The 11,393-nt window shown below is 37.7% G+C and overlaps 1 protein-coding gene across 1 annotated transcript; it reads left to right on the forward strand.

Annotated features, from left to right (window-relative positions):
• Positions 1–2,368: 2,368 nt before the first annotated feature.
• LOC125818028 (uncharacterized) lies at positions 2,369–8,718 on the forward strand. Its single transcript, XM_049497532.1, has 2 exons — positions 2,369–2,506; positions 8,286–8,718. The coding sequence occupies exons 1-2, from the start codon at positions 2,410–2,412 to the stop codon at positions 8,507–8,509; spliced, it is 321 nt and encodes a 106-aa protein (XP_049353489.1). The 5' UTR covers positions 2,369–2,409; the 3' UTR covers positions 8,510–8,718.
• The last annotated feature ends 2,675 nt before the right edge of the window (positions 8,719–11,393 follow it).

Genomic DNA, 11,393 nt, shown 5'->3' on the forward strand with positions numbered 1-11,393 from the left:
GCAGCTTTCAATTTCTTTCACCAGAATTGCCAAATGGTGAGGTCTAGTAATGCTTCTTTTATTGCTCTAATCCCAAAGAAGAAAGGTGCTGTAGAGCTTAAAGACTATCGACCTATAAGCCTCATAGGCAGTGTCTATAAGTTGTTGGCTAAAACCTAGCAGAAAGGATGAAAAAGGTGGTGAATTCTTTAGTCTCGGGGCAGCAGAGTGCATTTTTAAAGAATAGGCAGATAACTGATGCATCCTTAATTGCTAATGAGGTGCTAGACCGGAGAATCAAGAGTGGTGAGTATGGGATCTTATGCAAATTGGACATAGAGAAAGCCTTTGACCAGCTTAACTGGGCATATCTAGTCAACATACTGAAACAATTGGGCTTTGGTGATAGAAGTTACCAAGTTCAAAAAAACAATTGGGCTTTGGTGATAGAAGTTACCAAGTTCAGAAGTCTAGTTGGATTTTTCTCTACTCAAAAGGGGTTGAGGCAGGGGATCCACTCTCTTCTTTTCTATTCATTCAGGCTATGGAAGGACTATCTCAGTTTCTAGCTAGGGCTAAAGAACTTCAATGGATTCAAGGATTTCAAGTAGGCAGCAATCCAGCCACCACTGTCAATGTCTCTCACCTTCTTTATGCAGACGACACTCTCATTTTTTGTGGAGCTGATAGGCAACAATCTCCAATCTCAACACCACCCTTATAGTTTTTGAAGCTATCTCTAGACTCTATTTTAACATGCTCTATGTTATATATCCGGTTAATCAGGTGGCCAATCTAGAGGAACTTGCTGGCATACTTGGTTGCAAAACAGGCTCCTTACCCACCACCTATCTAGGTCTTCCCCTGGGGGCAAGTTTCAAATCTTCTGGAATTTGGAATGGAGTTATTGAAAAAATGGAAAAGAGACTTGCTACATGGAAAATGCAATACCTCTCCATGGGAGGTAGGCTCACTCTCATCAGCAATGTACTAGACAATATTCCTACGTACTGCATGTCTCTATTTCCAATACCAAGTTCAATTTTGAAACAAATGGATAGTCTCAGAAGGAGAAGTGGCTCTGGAGATATGGACAAACTGAGGTTGGGTTTTGGAGAGACATCATCAAGGCTAAATATGGCATTCAAGATCACTGGTGTCCAATGAAAAGCACTGAACCCCATGGTGTTGGGGTCTGGAAACACATAAGCAGTTTCCAAGATAATTTCTTCGGGGAAGTATCCTTCAAGGCTGGTAATGGACTCGAGATCAGATTTTGGCAAGACAAATGGCTTGGGAACTCTAGGCTAAAAGACTATTTCCCCTCCTTGTTCCAGATAGCCTCCGACAAAGAGGCAACTATAGCCCAGTACAGAGACAACAACTATTGGACTCCTTATTTTCAGAAGGAACTTTCAAGATTGGGAGATTAATGACCTCCTTTCCCTCTTAGAAACTCTGCAAAACACTACAATGGTGGTCGAAGATCAAGACAAGATTCTTTGGGGTAATTCTAAGGAGAAGACCTACACTGTGAAAGAGTGCTACAAAAATATGAGCTCCCAGAATGGCATTCTACTAATTTGGTCTTGGAAACATGTCTGGAAAACTAGGCAAGCCCTCATAGTTTCTTGTTTCACCTGGACTGCCTTGAAGGAAGTATGCCTAGCACAAGACAACCTCAGGAAAAAAGGTGTAATCCTCATCAACAGATGTGTCATGTGCAAGCAAACCAATGAGAGTGTTAATCACCTTTTTTGCACTGCCCTGCAGCAGTTAGTCTATGGTATTTTTTCTACTCTATGCTTGGCATACAATGGGTAATGCCCTACAACATGAAGGATGCTTATGCCAGTTGGATATTGTGGAGAGTTGACAAATCCATCAGAAAGATCTGGAGAATGATCCCAGCAGCCATTTTTTGGAGTATACGGAAAGAGAGAAACAACAGATGCTTTAATGGAATATCAACCTCTTTCTGTACTCTTAAAGCCCAATGTCTAGTTAGTTTATTTAGCTGGCACTTTTTTGCCAATGTAAACAGTGTGGATAACCTTTTGGATTTTGTTAGTTCGTTCCCTTATCTCTAGTACAGTAGAGTAGTAGGGTTCCCTATTGACCGTTTCACAAGTTTTTGCCTAGCTCCATATTTTTCTGTTTGGAGCAGCTTTCTTGCACACTGTGCTTTTGTAACTTCGCATCTTCTTGATGCTTTCGAATATCATTTAATTACTTTATCAAAAAATAAAAACTGTCCATGTCTATGACGAGAATGATGTATGAAGGAAAAAAGAGAGGTTACCTTATGATCCTTTTTTCCATGATTCAGGTTCATTTTAATTGGGTTCTTTTTTCTGTCCTTTCATAGACGATTCTATCAGATTATACTTAATCCTCTCTGTTTCATCTCACAGGTTGACAGCAGCAACTATGGCGGGAGTTGTTAATAAGTTCTTTATTACATCGTTGATTATGTGGGCAGCTCCAATTGCAATTTTGTACGCCTTCAATCACAACTTAATTCCTGGTAAGCTTTCCCTATTTATATTTTTTTTAAGAAAAGCTTCCCTGAATTTTTCTGATGCAAATTTTACTTGATAAAAGATTTGGTTTAAAAATCTGGACTATCATATGTGCCAGAAGCTGATAGCCCGTCTAAAGTAGGTATTGTTTGGTCTTAGATAACTAATATATTCTCTTCTGACTAATTCATTATTCAAAAATCTTTGACTATGCCTTTTTTCCCATTGTTATGCTTGAGAATCTTGCCCTTTTCTTTTTTGTGCTTTTACATTTGATCACAGTGGTATTTTGTTCGTACCCATCAGTTTATGGAACATGAGAATAAGTGTGGTAGATTTATGCCCATTAATGCTCAACAATTGTTGCCCTGTAGTCTTTGGTGGTTGAGATGATAATTTCTTTGCCTATCTGAGTCAATGTATCCAAAGGGAACCAAAGTTGTTTCACACTTTTATCTAAGTTCCAGGGAAAATAATTATATGCTGGCTTCACAATATGTTCTGTCAATTGAATTAATGGGATATTGGTGAGGGGATTGTTGTAGTTATGTTTTATGCTGATTGTGTGATTATACTGACACCGAGCTCTGCTCGAGAATGGGAGAGGTTTGTCATGGTGAATAGAGAATTATGAAGTTGTCTTTTGTCAAATATTCAAATGAGAAAGAAGAAAACTTGTTTGTTGGCTGGGGGTTGTAAGGTTTGGTAGATCACTCTTAAATGTGCCCCTTGCTTATGTCTTAAATAGCACACGTGACATTTTTCTTTAAGTTATTTTTTTGTTTTTTTGATGACTGTGGTGTCCGGGCCAACTTTTTTTTGAGTAATGTAACTTTGTATTGAAACCAGTACTTAGGTAGTACTGGAAAAAACAATTTACAAATGGATTGGATGCATAATATACCAGATATGAACCAATCCTAAATGGTGCCTAGGACATCTAGGATTGATTCAGTATCACTAACATACAGTTTGGTGCACCAAAAACAGAAAAGCAAAATGCATTTTAGCATAATATCCTGTACTAAACTCCTCCTATCCTCAAACATCTATCATTTCTTTCCTTCCAAATAGTCCATCAACTACATGATGGGATGATCCTCCATCTCTCTCTGTTTCCTGGACCCGCTCTTGCTTCCTCCCAGCTAAAAAGAGTGTCAACAATCTTGCTTGGCATTGTCCAGTCTATGCTTTTTAGATTGATGAAAATCTTCCATAGTTGATCTGTAATACTGCAGTGTAGGAACAAATGGGTTATTGTCTCAGCTTCCTTTTCGCAAAGGAATCATCTAGAGCAGAGAGCAATATTCCTTTTGATCAAGTTTTCATGTGTCAAAATTGCTTCTTTAGCTAGAAGCCAGGTGACCTTATATGCTCCACTTTCATGTCCACTCCACCATAGGCAATCTGCACCTTCTTGTAACCCTTGATAACTCTCCAACTGGTTAAACAGTTCCACAAGTCTAGGTATCTCCCAATCATTCAACATTCTTCTGAATCTAAGGTCCCACCCTTGTTGTGTCCACATCTCGGCAACTCATTTATGTTGGTCTAAGGCTATAACAAAGAAATCTGGAAACATGTCTTTAAAGCTCCTTGTCCCGATCCATTTGTCTTTCTAAACCTGGTCTTGTTCCCATTAACCACTCTGATGTGGGCAGTGTTCTGAAAGGTGCTCGCCCCTCACCAAAGACGATGAGGCGTGGCGAGTTCAGAAAGGCGACCAAAAGGCGAATGGTGACGCTGCGAGGTGAGGCGACAAGGCGTCACTTTTTTTTTTTTAAAGATCTGATTTAATAATTAAAAGTCAATATTAGGGTTTATTTGGCGTTTTTACGAACCTAGGACTTCTCTCCGTCGCGACTCTCCTCGCACCTTCGCGAATCACGACCCTCTCTTCTCCAGTTCTCCTCCCTCACTGCTTCGCGACTCTCTTCTCCAGTTCTCCTCCCTCACTACTTCGCGAATTTCTTCTCTTCTCCAGTTCTCCTCACTACTGACGATGAGACCTCAGCTACTCAGCACTCAATAGGTATGGTTTTAGATTTTTTTTTCTTCTCTTCTTCTTCTTTCATATGCAGAAGATGAAGTGCAGACTCTGTTTTTTACTTTGTTTTTTATTTTGAAGCTACTGTTAACTGACTGCATTACTGCAATCTGCCTACATTTTATATTTATTTCTGCCCTACTCAATTTAGTTTTATATTAATTAATATAGTATTTGCTAATATATGTTATTGCTATTGAGATTTTGGATATTTATATATGCAATTAAATATTTGAAGATTTTGGTATTAATTGACGCCTCAATTCAAAAGGCGAGCTCCTCGCCGCAAGGCGAGGCAGATCCTTGTCGTCTTCTTTGTCGCCGTTTGCCGTCCAAAATGCTGGATGTGGGAGTATTTTTTGAGAAAAAGCCAATAGCTTCTGATAGTCCTCCAAAGATTGATTCCATATGGAGTATGACCTCCTTGGAAACCCAACTGTCCTATTCCCCATACTTGCTCTTTATGACTCTGCTCCATAGTGTTTGAGGAGCCTGTGAATATCTCTAGATCCATTTAAGCTTCACAGCTTTGCTATGATGCTTCAAATTCCTGATGCCAAGTCCCCCTTGTTTCTTGCTTCTGATGATTTCCTTTCAATTGACTAGGTGAAAAGCTCTTTTTTCCTTGTTACCTTGCCAAAGGAAGAATCTTCTGATCTTGTCCAGTCTTTGAGTGACTCCGGAAGGGATTGGGAATAGGGAAGCATACAAGTAGGCAAAGCATCCAAGACAACATTAATCAGACTGAGTCTACCTCCGAGGGACAAATACTGAGAGTTCCACTTCTTAAGTTATTAATTGACCATAACATGGATAGAGTGGAAGATGATGAAATATAGCAGGTACTTATGACAGATTTGTGACTAGTTTGCCTCATGGTGCGGCCAAGTATAGCTGTGCTGAGCTTCTATGATACATATCTGGGTGATTACCCAATCAATGCTTGCTTGATTCCTGCTCTATCTATTAATAGTTTTATATAACAAAGAATATCAATCAAATACATGATACAATAGCTAGGAGAAGAGAAGTATAATATCCATGCTATGTTGCCAGAGAACCTGTCACCATTTGGGGTACTTCTAGATGATATTAATAAGAAGTTACTGGAAACTTATGTGCAATTATTATGAAATGTTCTAGATGGATGAGTTTTTGAGACAATTTTTGCTGATGTAATAAGGGAATCATAATAGGATATTGTCATCTTAGATTATTAAGTTGAAATTGTGAGCGGTTAGATGGCGTAGCACTATCTCCTGTTGGTTCCCAACCTCTGCAGAATCTCTGTTCTTGTGACTTCTATAAACACTTTCCTTTTCATCTTTTGTTTCTCATTATCATAATAGTTCTTTTTGTGAGTACTGTTTGGAGTTACAAATCAATTCCCATCGGCAGCACTGGAAGGATGGAATGCCATTTATATCGTGATTGAAGACCTGCTGTATGGTCAATGACAGAATTTGTTTTATCTTAACAAACTACAATATTAACTCAAGTCTTATGAATTAATTCTGTAAATATTTGAGGTTTCTCTATGATTTTAGTACTTAATTTGCTCCTGAATGGTTTTGTATGTCGCACATATATCACTCATTTCAAGTTCTTTTTCCCCTGTGTTTTGAGATGGTAACAGAATTCATTAATAACAATAAGTTCAGCACAAAGATACTGCTAAGAGAAATAACCCCTAAGATACAAGACTTCCAAAAAGGAGAGAAAAAACAAAAGCAAAAGACAGTCTTGTGTCAGTTACAAGGACCCAATGAGGTTAACTAAGGACTCTACATCCTGTACTAAAGCTTGTTTACATCAAAAGTGAATAATAATATATAATTCATTTGAATCTCCTGTTCAGAATTTGCTGTGTCTTCAAAACATTTGGAGTTCCTTTCCAGCCACGCTGTTCACCATATACATGCCAATGCCAGGATGATACCCCACCACTTCTTCTGACTTGGTGTGCAGCTAATTTGTCCCAGCAAACCAACATTTCCACAGTATCTCTAGGCACTACCCAACTCAAACCTTTAATACTCAAAAGAGCTGCCAAAGTCTATTGGTTACCTGGCAATAGAGGAAAAGATGGTTATTTGTTTCATTGGCCCTGCTACACTAAAAAACATTTTGAACATGGTTATGTTCCTCTCTTCATTAAGCTCTCATGTTTCGGGAGAACTTCTTTAACCACAAACCGGCAAAACACAGTTACTTTGAAAGGGACCTTCAAAATCCAGATATGTTTCTATAGCCAGAGCCCTTGTTGGTGTACTGAGCTGTTTAAAATCTTATATGCATATTTTACACTTTTGTTGGTATCCCATGACAGTCTATCCACTTGCTCAATTGGTCCCTAATCCCTTGTAGTTGTCCAGTATCTTGAGGAACTCACTCTGATTACCTCCCAGTCATTTGGTAGTCTCCTGAAGCTAAAATCCAACCCTGCTGGCTCCATGTTTCAGTAATAGAGGCATCAGGCTCTGGACGATTTTAATGATTCCTCTAATCAATACAAAAGCTTAGGTGAAATTGAAGAAAATGGAATACCTTTTATGTAGAAATTTCTATGTCACTCTTTTTCCTTCAATCTGCTTCCAAGCTTTTCCTCAAGTTCTCTACATAATATCTCATAATTTGGGTTTTATAACTCTATTTTTAGATATTTTAATTATTTTTAGGCGAATCCCCGCACCCGTATCCATACATGGATCCATATCCCCGAATCTGAAAAATTAAATCATGAAGGATCCGACCTCTAGATCCGCACCCGTATCAGACACCCGCACCCGAGTCTGAGCAACTTAGTCAGAAACAACCTCTCTACCTCTTTGAGGTAGTGGTAAGGTCTACGTACACTCTACCCTCCCAGACCCAACTTAGTGGGATTTCACCGAGTTTGTTGTTGTTATATAATCATTAATACTAATTGAGCAGAGAACAAGAAGTATCTCAGTTGAAATTTCGTAATTTGGCCACAGAATTACTCTTGTTAGAACTTGTGAATAAGTATTTGGGCTAGTTTTATAATTTGGTCCATTTATAAAAGAGAGAATACTCGGGTTATGTTGGGCGGGTTGGGTTATGTCCCATTATTTTATACATACCACCCCACCCATATTTACCCAAATAAAATTTGTCCGAGTTGGGTTATGACCTGTTTCGCTGACTTGACCCATGTCGACCAACTGAAATTTGACCGGATCCGTCCATTTTCCACCTCTAGAAATATTGGTTGATACTATTATGGAAATGTAAAGAATAAGCACTGGATTTTAGATGGCTTCACAGCGGCCTTTTATCCCAAGTGTCAGACAGCCACAAAACAGGACCTATTAATACAGCCAAATATTTTCACCAGGATGAAAGCTTTGAGAAAAACTTTAATGCTTCATGCATTGTTCTAGAGAGAGATCTTTCAACTATGTCTGATGCATAGTATGAGGTTTGAGTCGAACTATAAAATAGTAAATAGCGTCATCGTTATCACAACTATATTACGTCTAACGTATATTCCCCTGACGTGCATTTCAGTGTGCTGGAAACATTGTTCTTTTCTTGTTCTTCTTGGTACTATTAGCATTAAGATAAATAACTTCTTTTCTTGTTAATCTAGAAGGCTGATATCTTCATGAAATAGCATACTTATTATGCTTTTCTGGACTGATATTTTTTTCCTTGGTAGTCTAAGTGGATTATGAAATTATGATTCTACACTAATCATTATCAATTTGGAACAGGTGTGACCGACATGTCTCCCCATTCTATGACATTAGTGAGTGGATTCGTTGCTGTCATATCGGTCAATGTGGTTATTGCATTTTACATTTGTCTGGCAATGAGAGAACCCTCAGATAAACATGAGCCTGATCCTAAATTCCTGGCAGAGGCCAAAGCTAGTGTAAAGCAGTTGGGGCAAAATCAAGACGGGGACTCATCAGACTCCCGAACAAAACAAGAGTGAATGGAAGGATAAAGGTAGAGCATAAATGTTCTTGAAGGCATTGGACACAGTTCTAACTTTGTGGGAGAAAATACAATGATTAAATTTTTTGACCTGGCTTTATTATTTAAAATTTTGATCATTCGCAGGGAGGACTTTGTTCCTAGTTTAACTTGGTAATATTGGTTTGTTGTGAAGTACAAAATTCCTTGTATATTTGGCTTATCCTTTATCTGCTTCCTGCAATGTTTTTCTTGTTATTCATTTGTAGTTATGCTATATATATCTGGTGCATGAGTGAGTATTTGCTTTATCAGAATATAAGTAATCATTTGAAATTTCACAGGCTCTTTTCTCGACCCTTATATTTTTGGTTACTGAGGCTACTTTGTTTATTTTTTGTTTGTAAGACATGTTTACCAGTTCACAATGATGGGAGCCATTTGAACACTCAGTTGCTATCTTTCTGTCACATTTTTCTTCACTGTTCATAACCCGTTTGCATTTTCAATGATTAGTGTTCAAAAGGTATTGGTTTCTTCTTATTGTTTAGCTCAACTATAATCCCTGCAAAAGGTTTTACATTTACCATAAGCCCATTTGTTTTTTGTAAGATTAAGATACTTTAATTTGGATGAACAGCTAAATGAATTAAGATGTCTCTAAATTTGAATATTGAATGATTAAAACTTTTTGTTTTTCAACATAGGAATGTGCATAGTTATTTGTTTCTAAACATAAATAAATATACAATTTAAATAAAAAGTGAGTAGTTAAATATTAGAAAATATATATAATAAAATTATTATTTGAAAATAAAGAAAAAGAATATTTGCGTTCACTAGTGATGATGGAGATGCTATGATAGTGATGGTGAGGTAGTTGGTGTTGGTAAATGGTGGTATATTTGTGATGGTGGCTGAAGCATGTGTGGTATTTGCCAATGATGTTGATGGTGGAGGTAGTTGATAGTAGGAATTGGTTGTAGTGGCCAATAGTGATGGCAGAGGTGGTTGACGATAGTGTGGTGTTGGTTGTTATGACAGGTGATTAGTGGTGGTGCTGATTGTTATGGCTACTCTATGGTGTGTTCTTCAAGAATAGGAATAACATCATTAGTCCTCATCCTTTTTGATCATATTATGTGTATGCATACTATTTAGGGTATAAGACTGCTAAATATTTATCTTACTTATATCCACTAAAACAATGTCTGATCAAAGCCAATCATTGAAGGAATCATGTGTCTTTTGATTTCATCTTGATCAAAATCAAGCTTCAAGGTGTTCCTCTCCAAAAAAGTTATGGTAAGCATTATTCAAGAGAATTAGTCTTTTCTTTACTTTATAGTCATGCTCATCCTCCTATCAATTATTTTTCATGTAAAACTTTCGAAAAACCAGGTTTTTGATATAGTGATTTCTTGCTCACCTTGGTTCACAACACAATTTCTTGATTTGATAAATTACCATATGTTGTGTATGACTTATCTCCCATCATTAACATCCTCTTGCAAGCTTCTTCTATTTTCAAACAATCAGATCATATGAACACTTTTTGTTGTCTTCATTGAATATGAGTTTTGCAATCTATGGACCAGCTGAGATCTTTTATTCCTTGATTGATTGTGCAACATTTATAACTCAATTTCTTGAACTTAAAAGACTTGATGTTTGCTTATTTAGAGGATTCATGGTGTTTGCTTGTAGATTTTCTTGTTCCATTTTCTTCAAAGAAGCAAGTTTCTAGTTCTATAATAGTTCATTCCCTGAAATGATCAGAACCTGGCTTTCTATCATCATCGTATATTTGTGGCACACTCAGTAATTGGTCTTTGTGTCTTCATAACCTAGAGGGGAGATTTTCAATATACATAATGCAACCCACTTCCTCTTGAGAGGCCTTTCATCAATGTGGCATATCTTTGAATTGCTTTTATCAGATTCTCTTAGTTTTAAGGTATGTAGATGAGTGCTTGATAGAGATCTTAACATTGGGGGATAAAATTTTCTTTCATAACCAAATGAAAATGTCTAAGGTGAGGATCCCAGGTTGATGGATACAGAATCCGGTGGTACTTACTTTTTATTGATCACAAATCACTTGTTATCCAACTGTACTCCTATTGTAGCATTAGCTCTTAGATGCAAAAATATCAAATGATGAAGAGAGTGTTGAAGAAGAAGGAAGTTGACGATTGGAACAGGTCCAACGAAGCTGACTACGAGTTTACAACACTGTTGTAGAATTAGAGTCGCACTAGGATTAGACTACTTATATCTATTAGGATTATATTACGACTAGGATTAGATTACGATTAAGATTAGATTACGACTAGGATTATATCAGAGCCAGGCCCATCACAATTTGTTGTTCACTGATGTTGGGCCCCCATTTAGAAGTGTTCACGCTCCAGTTGAGGTCTGGGCATGCGGGGGAATGTTATGAAGTCCACATCGGTAGAGGGATGGGAATTTGGTCTCCTTATATGGACTTGGACAAACCTCCCCTCATAAGCTAGCTTTTGGGGTTGAGTTAGGCTCATGTGCCATATCTTTACATGGTATCAGAACATAAAAGCTCTTCCACTTTCTGAGTATTGATCAAAAGAAAAAAAAAAACCACACGTTGCAATGGCCTCTTCTACCAAAACCATGTCAACCTCCTCACCTCACCAAGTCATTGTCGCTTGCTCCATTAAACTTAAGCCAACAAACTACCTCATAAAGAGGACACAAATATCCCAATTGATTCAGGTGATGAAACTAACGTATCTTATCTATAAACCAAGTAAAAGTAGTTGTTCCACTGGACAAACTGCTAGGGAAGTTATAGCGGTTAGGAAGGATGCAAAAGATAGTGGCACCATTGATGATTGGAAGGAGAAAGATGTGTTGCTAATGAG

Source organism: Solanum verrucosum, unplaced genomic scaffold (assembly GCF_900185275.1).
Source record: "Solanum verrucosum unplaced genomic scaffold, falcon-dt-bn FXZP01000253.1, whole genome shotgun sequence".
NCBI classification, from domain to species: Eukaryota; Viridiplantae; Streptophyta; class Magnoliopsida; order Solanales; family Solanaceae; genus Solanum; species Solanum verrucosum.